The 15548-nt window shown below is 42.7% G+C and overlaps 1 protein-coding gene across 1 annotated transcript; it reads right to left on the reverse strand.

Moving 5' to 3' along the window:
• Positions 1–565: 565 nt before the first annotated feature.
• LOC109474418 lies at positions 566–15281 on the reverse strand (the record flags this gene model as incomplete). The annotated part of the gene is made up of 20 exons (XM_019774713.1): positions 566–1180; positions 1760–1930; positions 2260–2549; positions 2849–2976; positions 3493–3656; positions 4151–4277; positions 4490–4622; positions 4891–5193; positions 5607–5864; positions 6395–6481; positions 6971–7189; positions 8995–9252; positions 9530–9631; positions 9779–9880; positions 10069–10164; positions 10449–11654; positions 11832–11900; positions 12567–12831; positions 13044–13294; positions 14963–15281. Coding segments are annotated over 20 exons (4746 nt in total), but the record flags the coding sequence as incomplete, so codon positions are not given.
• Between the last annotated feature and the right edge of the window lie 267 nt (positions 15282–15548).

A 15548-nucleotide genomic window follows, 5' to 3' on the forward strand; every position in this document is an offset into this window, starting at 1 on the left:
TTGGGGAATTTGTCAGTGCAAGGATAGTGTATACCGACAAAAAAATTCGCAAAAAAAATATGAAAAAAATTCAACTTTTATAAGTCATAAAATTTGTCTTGACCATATTCTGTGCTGTAGCGAAGTACAAAAACCGTACCATGTCAATGTTACGAGTAGATGCGCTGAAATGATATGTTCCTGTCCGACCAAATTTATGTCATATTTATATACCAGAACCAGAGTAACCCGCGGCCGAAAAATTTGTTTGTTTGTTGGTTGGTTGGTTGGTTGGTTGGTTGGCTGGCTGGCTGGTTGGTTGGTTGGTCAGTTTCGATTGTGTAGGTATTGTTGTTGGTTTGTGTGTGTGTGCGTGCGTGAAAGCGTGTGTGCGTCACAATGTGTTTTCGCCATACTTGTGATCAGCCTATTAATTAATAAGGTCTTTATGGGTTGTGATGATTTTTGGTATGCCATAGTGGCAGTGTCCAGGAATGAAAAGTATGACATATTAAAAAGACAACAAACACACACAAAAAATGAAAAACCAGTCATGAGTACAATGTGTTCATATTGTTGGCGTGGATTGTTTATTCAGTTTCGTGCATGCAAACAGCTGGGCTTGGAAATGTGACCTGAGCATTACCGTATGTACGTAGGTGGATGCCGACCGTGAGAATGTTTACTTGAATCATTAGTTGTGTGTATCACTTTAAACTTTTTTTACTGTCATAACTTGCCGTAAAATCCTTCTTACTGTCACTTGAAGTGCCGTAAGGATTTGGTGAAATTATGTCAAGTACTATGGTTGGCATAGTTTGCCTTCTTCTGCCGTATGCTAGCTTTCATTGCAAGCCTCAGATAATGTTATGAACAAGATTGAACTGTAATTGCCAACACAAAAAATTGGACTCACCCAATGTGTTGTGTTGGCATGCAATTACAGTTCAATAATGTTCATAATACTAGTAACCGTTCTACCAACACAGATGCACTTTCAAGTTCAGATAATGTTGTTAGCCCTCAGCTGGCGGAACACATCTTTTATTGCATGTTCCGCCGCGCCCTGTTTGCTTTGGCGATTCCCTGACTTGCCGGTGATATTATTGTAGACATCACAGGCCGTCCCTTTGTAGACACGTTGCCAGTTGTAGGTTCTACTTTTCGTGTTATAAGAGATCGTTCTTCCTGCTATGTTAACCTGTGGAATAAACAAGAAAGAATCAGACGACAAGGAACTACATAATTTAATCAGGTATTAAAATCAGAAGCAACATCAACACTCCTCTAGACAATGGGCACATATAACCCAACATCTACTTGGAGAAAAAACAATATTAGCGCAGATCCACAAAAACAACGGCATTGATGACCTCAGGGTACTCGTGACACTATCCGTAGGTAGCTTTGTGCGTGTATCATCCTCAAGGAGAGAAATACAAAACAAAGACTAGAAAGGTAACATTTGCAAAGCAAATGCATATTAATGTTTACCTTCGCATATGGTCTGCTCTGTTAATTCTTACTCAAATACATCCATGTATATACGGTCAGGAGTACAAATCCCTCCTACTATAAAATTGCAACATTATGTAATCCAACACCAGTTACCATGGTGAGAGACGTCAACAAATCAGGTCATTGGACAGGTCATAGGTCAGTGTTTGGAGAAGAAGAAGAGGAGGAAACGTAGAAAACAATGTTTTCCTTCGGTAAACATAAAATGCTCAGCCCAATGGATATGTTCTAGTTACTTCATACTATTGCTGCAGCATATTACCTGCCCACTGCCGCCATAACTGATGCTTTCGATGGTTTTATTTATCTCCGCTTCTGTCGCCAGCCTCTTCGCTTCTGCCTGTGCCCTTTCTGCTTCTTCCCTGGCCTCTTTTTCCTTGGCCTTGGAGCTATTCAGCTGAAGTAAGGAAAGACGTTCTTTCTCCAGTTCATCCTGAAATTCAATGAGCATAACGTTACATACAATATCATCAGTTTTGTCTTGTTACAACGAGGTTAAAAAAATCAAATGATTAAGATTCCTGGGTCACAGCAAACAAACAAACCTTTAATAAAGATGTCTATATCAGGATCTTCTGACCTTCACTGAGCATGGACGGGGGACAATATCGACTTCCAATCACCTTTGACCTATTTCTCACGTCGCACTCAATTGTCCAGGTCACATGAACAATCAGGACGGGCTAAGGTTCTGGTTGAAAATTTGTGTTTGAAAGTTTGAAAAAGTTGTTTTTAGACTAGAATATGGATACTCGTATTTACCTGAAGACGTTTCTTCCAGGTCCCAGTCTTGTCCCATTTCCCCACGTCCTCGCACAGCTTGGAAACCGCGTCCTCTGTTGCTGTCCGGATTCTCTTGTCGCAGTCCTCCTGGTCAGTTGGCATGACCGGCTTCACTGTGTCCTCAACAGTCTCCAAGAACTGCCTCACGCGGTCGTCTACCGCCCGGCGGCACTCCCCCTCCACCATGGCCTCGTACGCGCCCAGAACAGACGGCATCGCCTTTGGGGCGTTGATGGCACTGACGTAGTACCGCATGATGTTCAGAAGACCTGAAACAGGTGTCAAGGTAGAAACTCAGTGCTATATAGATATAAACATGGAGCAACTACCTTCATGATCTAAAGCAGCCGGACTCTAGTAGAATTACTTATCTTTAGAAGTGTGGGGTCTGACACTTTGAAATCATCATCATTATCATACCTCCCGAATAATTATCCGGTGAGGTACACTTGATAAAGTTACTACAATACACTATTCAAGAAAGGATATTGAAATAATTTAGCAATACAAAGTCTATCAAATGATATATTGGTGCTCCACGGCATTTATCCAGACAGAAAAAACAGACCTGTTGTTGTTAACTCGGCTCCATTGACCGTCTTGACCAGACCGGAGTTCCAGATTTCCCGGGTGAAGTTGTTGACGGCATCGCCGTAATCTGTCTGTAGAACGTCATCATTCACTTTGTCCAGGTTTCTGAAAGTTACGACAGCATTCCTTGATGAATGTAAATGGCTATTTGACGTGCAACTTTATGTCCCCATCAAAAAAGACGAACGCAACCTATAGCAATCCGTGGCGGTAAATATATATCTATACTAGAATGGCAACATTCGCAAGGCAAATGCATGTTTACCGTCGCATATGGTCTGCTCTGTTAATTCTTACTCAAACACATTAATATACTAGTATATGGTGACAGGAGTTTAAATCCCTCCTGCTATAAAATTGCAACCTGATGTAACCCAACACTAGTTACCATGGTAACAGACGTCAGGTTCAGGTCATTGACCTTATTAATGAGAAGAAGTAGAGGAAACAGAGCAAAAATACATGTTTTCCTTCGAATTCGGTAAACATAAATGTATGCATGGCGAAGACGAGGGCCCTTGCACAAAAGAGTAACAACAGCCCCCGTGTTGGACTACTACATGTGTGTAAATGACGGGAAGAACTACTAGTATATTTTTCCTTGAAATATTAATTGCGTACCTCAAAGTATCCCTGTCGGCTGTAGGAGGAGGAATAAGTCGAAGATGTCGCTCTGGGAAGAAATCTTTCACTGCGTCCGTCATTGCGTTGTGATCGCGGACCGCCCTCATGTGTCCCTTTTTCCGTTCCAAAACTTCCTCCAGATATTCATCTGGTGACAGCCCCTTAGAATACAGAAAGAAAATGTTTGATGGATTTTTTCAGGATTCCTATGAGCGTAGACCAATAACTAGTGCCCAATTTTGATATAGTGTTGTGTTTAGCTTGCTTTCCCAACTAAAATATCGTTTCCTGAAATATAATGTACCACAAAAGCAGACCTGTAACCGAACAAAAAACTATTTTTTTATTCCAACATATATATTCACAAGACGTGTTGACGGCACAATCAAGGTTTTTCAACTTATATTAATGCCGCCACCAATACAGGGGACAAGACAATACTCATTTTCACCTGAGCTAAAGTGAGGAAAGTCGTGTTAAGTGCCTTTCCCAAGGGCGCAAGATCGGTGACATGTCAGGAATCGAACCCGGGACCTGTTGGTTCCGAGTCGAGCATTTTGCCGCTACGCCACACGACCCCACATTGACAATTGATGCATGTAAAACATAGTCCTATACTGATGCATGTTGTATATATATACGTAATGAGACTTACCTGAGGTGGATCCAGATGCGTGTTTTGCACGGCGACCCACAGCGTCGGGAAGTGTTCACCGAGATCGCTCTCTTCGTCACCGCCATCTTTCTGAACACGGATGTGTTCTGACAGGTCTCCAATAATCCTTAAGATGAACACAACAGTTAACTGTATATATAATTATTTATGTATCTTTTTATCTATTACAATTTTCCATATACATGGAAGGCATGGTGGAACAGGTGGACATAAGGACACGTTTTCAAAGCCACCATGCCGACAAGGTCATACAAGTGCATAAGAATACAATACTACAATCACAATAACTGCTAGTCTAAGAAATGTATGTAGACGCACCTGAGATGTGATAAAAATGTGTGGTCCAGGTTTCCCTGCAGGTTGAAGACTAGGTGGTTGGAGAACAGCGTGGCCAAAACAAGGTACTTCAGATCTTTCTCGTTCTGCCCCTCGCCGGCGTAGTCACCCAAACCTGTATAGGTGTGTTTTCAATTTTAGTTGTCTATTAAAACGTACAACAATAAAAGTTTTTTTACACGACTTTCCTCAGTTAACTCAGGTGAAATGAGCATTGTCCTGTTCCATATTTGTCCTCTACCTGCGTTGGTTTCGGCATAAAATAAGTTGATATAACTTGAGCGTGCCGTCACCATGTCTGGTCATGAAATGTTGGTATTAAAAAAAAATGAAAGGTTCAATACGTCGTGTTTCTATGTTGCATGATGATTCTATCCCTTTACCTTCAGTATCGATAACCATGATGTACCGGTCAAACTGTACGGGATGGGGACCGATCCAGAACCAGAAATCTTTTGTCTCCGACACTAGTTCGGATCCAAGCTGGAATCCAGACTTCCTCTTGCACAGCAGATTCCCAAGATGAGACTTTCCCTTCCTCATGGGTCCCACCACGGAGACCACGTCCACCGGGCGCGGAGGGAGGCTGGAGAGGATTTTCTCCGCTTCTTGTGTGATGGAGACTTCCCTTCTGTCGTTCACTACCTGTGTGGAGGTCAGCTGTACCGGACTGTCCATGGCAGCTCCTGTGCAACATGGGGATTATGCAAATATGGTTAGGGACTAGACTCTTCGGTGAAGGTTAGACATCTAGGTAATAAGATACGCCCCAAAACAGTTACTCAAGCAACTGGATATGATCTTGGAAACGGTCAGACGTTTCACGTAGCATCCACTACCTTTTGTCAGTGACACTAGAGGCTTTCAGGAAAAAGGCAGGTTTAATATTTATAAGCACGAAGTATTGACTGATATGCAAATTAGTGAAGACATGGACTAAAGTGTCCTTAAGTATGGAAATGATGCATGCATTGTGTAAGTATACGATGTGGCTTAAAAATTTTCGATAAATTTTATCTGTTTCCAAAACTATACATGCTATATATACTACTTGCTCTACATTCAAATTCAAAGTTATAAGCCAATATTTAATAAATACCAAGATGAATGCCCTTCAGACCGTCCACAACACTTTGTAAGTTTGCCTCAGACAGAGCCTCCATCAGGACCTCTATGGTGGCTCTCTCTCCGTTACGCTTGAGCCATTCCTCCAACAGGTCCATACAGCGGGACTTGTCATCCCGGTTTCTCCCATCGATGTTGTCGATGTCTGGTTGTTCAAACCCAAGATGGAAGGCCAGGTCCTTCCAATCTGAGCTGACACGTTCCTTGACGAAAAAGAAGTACTTACGAACACCTGTCAAGTACAAGAAGACACATTTCTAGTATCAATATCTACACGCACAGCGTAACGTAGAACGTAATACACCTGGGCTGCGCAAAGACCGCAATCTATTGTGTCTAGCACTTAGGCAGAACGTCTCAATCTAGGTCGTATTGGCGTATTTAAGGATGGTTTTCCGTCATTAGTTTTCAAATGTTTTGTTGGAAAGATATCATCGGGCGAAATTCTGATACAACGTTGATCAAACATCCAAAGAAAACCGTGACTGAAACCGAAAACCATTTCTGATGTCTGATACATGTACTTTCATTTTCACTTCCGCTATGATACTTGGGTGTGTCGCCTATCACACTAGGCCTGGTACATGTATAAGTACAAAGACAAAGACAAACCTGTACAAGTAACGACCTGAACATATATAAGGAACATATGAGGCAGGCATAACTCCCTCACGGTACGTCGGGATACACAGAAACAAGTATAAAAGATTTGATATTTTCGGATGACATCGAAATCTTTGACATAATTCAATCCGAAGTCACCTTGCTTTGTTCCAGGTGGTTGTTTTGTTGGTTCTTCCTGCTCGGATGAACTGACGCTGGCGGCCGGCATTTGGCTTGTGTTTTGTCCTGACAAAGTATATTAAACACAGGGGCACAGTTAACATTACATCATGTATCAGTTACGTACCGAATAGTAAATTTGAAGAAGATTTGATACGATTGATTCACAGACCGCTGCAATTTCTTAGCCAATAATGTACATGTACCCTTGTTTTTTTTTTATTAGTGTGATGTGATAGTGTCGCCTAGTTCTCTCAGTTCAGTTCAGTGACGCTGAAGAAGAGTGTTAGTTGCCACTCTAGAAGGCGCTAGAAGTTCAAGGGTTAGGTGTAACAAGTCGATCGGTGTAATATAGCCAGCTGCCGCCGCGCCGCGTGCCTGCGAAGCTGGTGTGTTACGCCGAAAGGCGGTTATACCGGCTATACAGATACAGATACAGATACACTCGAAACGTCCGGAAGTAACCTCCGTAATCTATCCATATGTAGATATTGCTTTGCCTTTGGTGTTTTTAAATAGTTTTTAGTCCTAGGATCCAAATGAATGATGACATACCTTTCCTTTCATCTTCAGCAACCTTCTCAGCCCGCTCAGCGTAGTCATGTCTGCCGATTTTTGTTAACAAGTCTGCCAGAAGGCTGAGATCTCCCGGCTTCAACTTCCCTTCTTTTTCCAGTTGTATGAAGATCTGGTGAGCGTTGGCACTTTGGACGAATCCCGCCGGTAATATTCCTGCACCACTGACATAGTTGCGAAGATCTCGAAGTTCTTCGTCTACCAAGTTTCGAGAAATCTTCAGATACAGATCCTGACAAGGATTGTCCGACATTTGGAGAATTTAGTGGCGCTATATATCTTCCGAAACAAGTGCGGAAATCCCCAGTCAGACCTGTAAAGAGCGCCGGTCTATTTGGCGTCTGTAGGGAGGGGGGGGTGTCATCTCAGTATCTGCTCATTAGCATCCCCTTTTTGTCTTTGAAGCCTACTATTTTTCCACTTAGGAACCACGTACGCTCTTTCTTATGATCGTCACAAACAACATGTCATGTGCGTAATCGTATCCAACTTTACCCATAAAGAAATATACGAGGGAGATAAGACGTCACCCCCGGAATGTATTGGTGCGGTCCTATATTGTACTTAAGGTCACGCCAGACGTACAGGTAAACAAAGAGAGTTCGAAGGTAGAAGGTGGCAGGTATTGACCGTACCGTTACACCTGGCTGATGTGGACTCTATCTGTTTACCTCATTTGTATATGAAGAACATCAAATACCACATTCAGTAGAAAGGAGAAGTGAAGGCGGAATTTATAAGGTACAATGCGGTTAGGAGGTGGCGATCAAGTCTGTGTATTAACGCATCACTGCTTCTGTTGTGTAAACAAGCCAATAGTTTCACATGTCCGTCAGCAACAAAGGTGTGGATGGAGTCAAAATAGCCTGTACAAAATTCAACACACAACAGCGGACAGGGTGATTATTAAGGAAAACTGAAGAGAAATGATGCTTATTTTAAGTGTAAAAACGAAACAGTACGAGTTTCTGAGACTTTAAACACATATTCAGGTACGGACGTCTTCCTTGTGGTATGATGATAATGGTATGATGACGGCGGCCACTCTTGTACTAAAATAGAAGCAAAATACACTAAAAATAACGGCTCGCTTGGTGACGTGAGAACAAAGACTTTTATTCACTCCTATACAAAGATAGCAACAAATCAATTGACAGTCAGTCATTCCTGTACTGGAATTGAATACCTAGGACAAAGGCTGTTGACTACAAATTTAGATATTATCAGAACACTGTACAATAATTTTTCGATACTGTTGGTCAAGTGCAATTATGAATCAGTTAAAACGTAAAAGCAACATGTCTTTCATCAAAACAACAACTCAATTACTATAGTAAATGGTCTTAAATGTGACCCACTCTGGAAGATGAGAAAAGACTTCTGAAGTTGAAACTTATCTAACATAAGTGACACATCATAACGTACATGGCTGTAAAAATAGGAGGCTATTCATTCTATACATGTACAGGTCATTGACACAAAATTCATCTACAGACTAGGCCTGTAAGTCTCCCACGTTCTGCTAGGGGACGCAACTTGGTCGGACCGCTTTATCCAATCCACCACCCCGACCAGATAACTCGAAAAAGCTTACATGGATTGTCTTCATGTTTGGTATGTAAATTTGTCTTAACGAGTTATCGACATGATTAGATTTTGGGCTCCCTTGCGGCTTGTAATGGTACTGCAGCGGCACTTCCGAGTTTGATGTCTCATATTATGCATGATCTGGAAATGCTAGGGTCACGATATTTTCTATAGTAGATAGCTATTGTGTTGTGACTCGAGAAGTGGCGTAACTTCACTTGCAGCCCGAGCCTGGCACTACTAAAGGGGCACTAGTCGTCTGAAGATTCCGATGAGTCTGAAACATCTGAAAAAAATAAAATAACATTAATATTTTCAAGCATATTCTTGAAAAGTGCACTAATATACAAGCATTTTTCACGAAATATAATCGCAACGCATCCATTCAATCAAACAAAGGATAAATTCAGATATACCTTCCAAACTCTCGGCGGTGAGTGTGTGGCCGATTTTTGTAAGAGCCTTCTTCAGAGTTTGAAGAGTCGCCGCTTTTCCAGCCTTGCCTTTCCTGTTTCTCCACCGTTTCAGCATCTCCCTACACCTGCTGTTGTTGCCACGTTTCAGTTCCAGTATCTCATCTATCTCGTTCTCCTCGAACTTCAGCTTCCGTGCCAGGTCGTCCCAGTTGGCGCTGGCCCCGCGGACCACTTTGTCGAAATACCTCGACACGTCAGCTGGAACAAAATGTAGATCATATAAGATGTTGCTAAATACCAATGTAGTCGGTAAGGTGTAAGTATCGAAACATAACTTTAACGGGAAAATATAGGCCATGTAATGGTCTGTCTGACATGTAGGGATTGGGCACTGTATTCGCCCTAGAATGTTTACAACTGTAGGGAATGCGCATACTAGCACTGCTTCCGCTGCCCTCAGTTATATATATCATTCTCTTGTATCTAATATCATCCAATGACATCGTAATTTTTTATATAAATCTTCTTAACTCACCCTGCTTTGCTCGAGCTGCAGGCTGTTGTTTTCGTCGCTTTCTCGGTTCTTCCAGGTCGGATGAACTGACGCTGTCAGCCGACCGTTTCCTCGTCCTTTGTCCTAAGAAAGACGTATGAAGGTAGTTGGGGTGACATTACCTAAATCATCCATCTACACCGTATATCGATATACATATAGAAATATGTACAAACAATTTGATATTTTCCTATGACAAAGAAATCTTTGACATAAGTCTTCTGAACTCACCTTGCTTTGCTTCAGCTGCAGGCGGTTGTTTTCGTCGCTTTCTCGGCTCTTCCAGATCGGATGAAATGACGCTGGTGGCCGACCTCTTCCTCGACCTTTGTCCTGAGAAAGTACATTTGACACAGGGACATGAGATGTTAGATCATGACTAATTACGACAGCATGCTCTTCAATTATCACTTGAACATATAGGGTGGAAGTGACTGTTTTACACAATGTATATAGTTCGTAGGACTCTCACTAGACCTTTATCACTACATTGCTGTGTACTTGATCACTGGAAGGTTTACCTCGGTTCTCGTAGGACACCGTGCTGGTGCTGGGCTGTTTCTGATGGATGTCACTCGCTGATGCACAACCGGCGTCTTCCGCTCTGCTGTTAGAGCCTAAAAATGTAACACCCGTCATTAAAAATCATATACAGGTCGGCATATTTATATTTACAGTTGAGAGCATTCTGTTGCATGAACTTCCTTTGTCAATAGCATTATTGTACTTTGATTGCTGCAACAAACATCAATAGATTATGTATGAATACATTATGCACCCCTAAGGCGTAGGCACCACATACATTTTTAGGTATACAACGTTAAATTGAAGTATAAGGTATAACATATGGTAGTAGCTTTAATTGTCTGATTATTGACAAAGTTACGAATGTGTTACTTACAGCCGTCCACGCCGCATGCCAGGAGGAACTGCTTGTGAGATTCCTTCCAGTACTCCGACTTCCAGAGTTTGTCTTTCAGCCTCTGGGCAGCGTCGTGTTCCCTCTGTCCGTTCTCAAAAATCTTGATGATTTTCTTAGCCAGCCTCTTGGCGTCCTGTTCGTCGTCTCCCTCCATCTCCACGATGTTGCGGTCGAACTCGGGGTCCAGGTCCTTCTTGATGAACTCAGCCAGCCCGGACCTGTCGGAGATGATGACGGGAACGCCTGCAGCGATGGCCTCCAGACCGACAAGACCGAACGGCTCGGCGCGGGACGCCATGATGACTACGTGGGCCTGCCGGATGTCGCGGCACAGATCCTCCTGCGTGCCGTACTCCAAGGCCGTGAAGTGAAAGGACCCCGATCTGATGTTAGCATCTATGATCCTCTTGCTCTGCTGGAAGGCGTCCCTCAGTATTCCTTTGATTCGCCACTTTGCTCTTCGGAAACGCTGGATGACGTCGTTCATGGCTATGGCAACGAGGTCGTAGCCCTTCAGCCTCTCTACGCCCTTGACCCTGCCGATGGACAACACCACCTTCGTCTCCGTTTCGACGTACGTCATCTTTGTGTTCTTGAAGATGTCGGACGGCTTCGGCAAGAAGATGTGGTGCGGTGTTGAGCTCCTCAGCTGGTTCTGGTAGTAGTCAAAGATGACAGGCCCCACGGAGAATATCACGTCAGCATGTTCCATGTCATCTTGGATGGCTTTGCTCTTGTCTCCGATCCCCATCGCCCGTTCGTCACTCTTGTAGTGCTCGGTATCTTCTGGTATCACGTGGCCAAAGAGAAGGAACTTGGCGTGTTGGAGCTCGAGGCGTTCTTCCTTGAGCTTTCTTGCAGCCTTGCTGGTGATGTCTACATGGCCGATGACGTAGCCGATGTCGTCAGGAAGACTTGGATAACGGCTCAGGTGGTCATACGTCAGCCAGCTCAGAGATGGCTCCCTGTCATCGCCTTCGTGGAGTTTGGGGAATAGTAAAATAACGCCATCTTCGGCTATGGCTCTGTCCTTATCCTTGTTGTGTTTGTCCTTGTTGTACAGGACTGTGTTGTACACCTTCACGTCCTCAGCCCTTAACACACACGCCGCCTGGCAGTTCATAGTCGACACGCCACCTTTAGCCGTACCGTACTCGTCGCTGATCAGCAGAACAGCATGCTTACCTACCAATTTAAAACATTACATAGTTTGCAATCTCTTGCAGATTTGCTAAAGCTACAAGATAGGGGGACTGGCACTCGACATATAAGTCAAGTGAGTTAAGTCATGTTGGAAGATAGAAACAATCTTTGATATTTAACTATTTGCATATCAAGAAACTTGTGAAAAACATTACCAACCTTTCTTTCCTTTGGTGTTCCTGTACATGTGTTGCGTAGATGTCAGGTTCATCTGCCCGGACGATTTGGCTGCAAAATAAATGTTTGGCTCTTTGATTATGCTTACCTTCGCAGAATTATGGAAACACATTGTTTTTATTTATTTATTTATTTATTGTTTATTTCAGGCTCAATGGCCCATAGCACAGACAGACAACATTACACAAACACATCTAAAATAAAACATCTAAGTGGGTATAAGTAGATAAAAGACTGTCGAGCCCTTACAGTGGGCGGACTAGTCTACAGTAGTGGCTCCAGAATGGGCTAGAGCGAAAGGTCTCTGAGCGGAGCAGCAGTTTGACAATTGCGTTCTCAGACGCTAAGAGACGCGAAGCAAAAGAGCACAACAACTTCCGACGCCTGGCGTCAAACGTGTCGACACGAGTCTGTACAAATAGGTCGCTGTTACTAGTACTCCTAGGCTGAGACAGCAGGATTTTAAGACCATCGTGATAAGCAACTCGTAGCCTATGAATGTTTCCTGCTCTGTAGCTGGAGTAATTTTTGCTCTGTTTCTTATTCTTAGTCTTCTTCCCCTTTTTTCTCCAAACACCAGAAGTCTATCACCATGGTAACTGGTGCTTGGGGGCGTGTTTTACAGTTGCTGTTTTCTTACAGTTGTAATTTTCTTAACGATTACTTTGCTAGTGTTTTAATGTAAAGTTGGTGTATGCTCCTAGAAAATGAAGTTACCATCAAGACTTGCATAGTGGTTCTCGGCATAATGCCCCAGCAGAAGTGGAGGTTCCTTCCTAGCCGCAGTCCCGGGACTCGGCGTCAGGATGGTGACGTAGTTCTCCGCCTCTACACTCGACACGATGCTGACGTCATGACCAAACATGTCCGCCATGACCTGTAGGACGATGTGGTCTCCCCACGTCCCGTCACGTGACATGGAGTCCAGGTATCGGTCCCAGTTCTGATCTGGGACGAAGGCTCTGAGATGATCACCCCGGCTCTGCAAATCAAGTTGAAAGTCAACAGTGAAAATACATTTTGATGATAACATTTTTGAGGGTGGTGGGATGGTGGACGACTTATCATATGTTCAATTGTTTCCAATGGCATTGCTGACATTATTTATCACACATAATCTAATGTTCACATGTCCTTAAGCATTCAGATGATGCAAATTTGTACAAAATTAATATATTTGCTTAATGTATTTACATTGTACGGGTTCTCCCTCAGGTAGTCAACTGCCTGTCTGCGTAGCTCCACGTGGCTAGTTCGTCTCCCTTCTGTACGGAAGAGTTGATCGGCCACGGCGTGAAACAGACAGTTTCCATCCTTCGGTACCTCAGCACGGAAGGTCAGACCTGACTCAGCCACGTGCCTGGACAGTCTGTTGTAGGTGTCAGTACGGGAGTCGTCTGCTATTTTCACCTCTGTCAAGAGGTGCTTCAACGACTCAAAGGCATCTGCAGAAAAAGTTTATCACTTGTAAGATATCGTCGTGTATACTAGAAGTAAATGTATGTTCTGTAGAATTTTGTAGAAGGTTCTTATTGTCATACTAAATGATCTCAGTTTCTCAGTTTCTTATTGTCATACTGAATGATCTCATAGATGGACAGGCTGAGTTAAATTTGAGTCACAAAGATTCCGTTCGAAGGATCATAGTTTCATAAATGTTTCTGTATTCAAATTTCTTGTTGACAGGATCAGGGAACCGATATAATGACAATCTTTATTGACAAATCAAATTTACAGCGACTTTCTTGTCTTGAGGTTTTCTACTACTATGGATACAAACTGATTAACCTACATACAGGTACCTGAATGCATTGAGTCATGTTGAGTTTGACGTATCACTTATGCTACTAGTTCTCATGTCTAAACATTCTTAGCAATATTTACCTATTTTTACACAGTAAGGTTACAATGTATAAGCTATCAGTGTTTCTTACCCAGTACGTATGTGTGAATTACGTTCTCGGCAGATGTTCCGTGCGTCTGTGTAGAGCTCCTAGCTCTGCCGTAGTCCCCTCCATCCTCATACTGAAGACTTGTCAGTTCTGTTCTTGGTGATTTGGCTACGGCTATGTCAGCGTCTTGAAAATAAAATAGATTGTTTCTCATCATCATACTATGGTTGTCATTGTCACCGAAGTATACAGTAAAACATTAGTAAATTATACATCTTTAGATGCATAAAAACAAGTATATCATGCAGTAAATCCTACCTTCCTTTCGTGGTCGTTTTGCTGAGATGTTAAGTTTCTTAAGTGCTGCAGTGATAAAATTGAAACAAAAAGTATTAAGGAGTAAAGAAAAAAGTGTCAAAACTCACCAGCAAAGATTTATATTCACAAATTGTTGATTTATAAAGAATGATCAACTGGACATATATATTGGTGACGTAAAACGTGCGTTATCTAAAGTTAATGTTTAACCATGAGCGATAACCACACCCACAACGCTATTCTTTGCGACAGGCAGCCATGTTGTTTATTCACGACGTCACTATTGTGTCCTTGTCTGACATGAATACGTGATATCGAGCAGTACTAGCTGGCAATTTGAACACAATAGAAATCTTATCAAATAAATATTGTATCAATATCCTCGTCCACAACATAAAGACACTCGAACGCACGTGATATAGCCTGATGATATGTAGTTATGTAACTGCAGACTTTAACCTCTGAAACTTAATCCAAAGCTTTCATGAAATGGGTATAAAAATAGTTAAAACTCTTGTTTCTCCTGTCTAGATTTCCTATCTTTTTATTTAATTATACCCCGAAACGGGCTTTCGTGAAATGATTGTTGTATGTTTAACCCGCAGCATGGGGTCATCGTCAATGTACATATTTCATAAAATCAGTTAATTACATATTCCATAGTGTTTGCTCGATATGGATCGCGTGTAATCAACCTTTTTCTCCTGAGAAAACAACTGGTATATGTCACCGTGGTTGGCGTTTCACTTTCACATTCATGTAAGGGTAACGACCAGTAATTTCTAGACAGGGGGGGGGCGTTGGCACAAACGATTTTACACTTATTTACTGATAATTTTAACTTCTTTCCTTGTAATGGAACGGTTGTTGGACCCTAATTTGCTGGTATTAAGTTTTACGTACCTTTCCTTTCATCTTCAGCAACTTTCTCTGCCTGCTCGGCGAAGTCATGTCTGCCGATTTTTGTCAGTAGGCCTGCAAGAAGCGAGAGATCCCCAGTCTTCAACTTCCCTTCTTTTTCCATTTGTATGAAGATCTGGTGAGCGTTGGCTTTTTGGACGAATCCCGCTGCCAGTATTTCTGCACCACTGACATAGTTGCGAAGATCTCGAAGTTCTTCGTCTACTAAGTTTTTAGAAATCTTCAGGAACAGATCTTGACGAGGATTGTCCGACATTTTGGAGCTCGAGAACTTTCTGGCGTTACACCTGCCGAAACTAACGGAAATCCCCAGTCAGACCTGTAAGGAGCGCCGGTCCAACTGGCGTCGGTTGGGAGGGGGGTGTTTTCATCACCAACCCACAACCATCTTCTTGTGGTCTTTGTAGCCTACATTTTCCACTTAGGAGCCACGTACCCTCTTTGATATGAACGTTATGAACAGACACGTCGTGTTGTATTGTACCTAACTTCACTTTTATAGAAATGTAAGTGTGAAATAGGACGGCCCACCCCCCAGAATGTCTTGGTGCGGTCCTACATTGTTACT

The sequence above is a fragment of the Branchiostoma belcheri genome, unplaced genomic scaffold, assembly GCF_001625305.1.
Source record: "Branchiostoma belcheri isolate BF01 breed outbred unplaced genomic scaffold, Haploidv18h27 scaffold31, whole genome shotgun sequence".
NCBI classification, from domain to species: domain Eukaryota; kingdom Metazoa; phylum Chordata; class Leptocardii; order Amphioxiformes; family Branchiostomatidae; genus Branchiostoma; species Branchiostoma belcheri.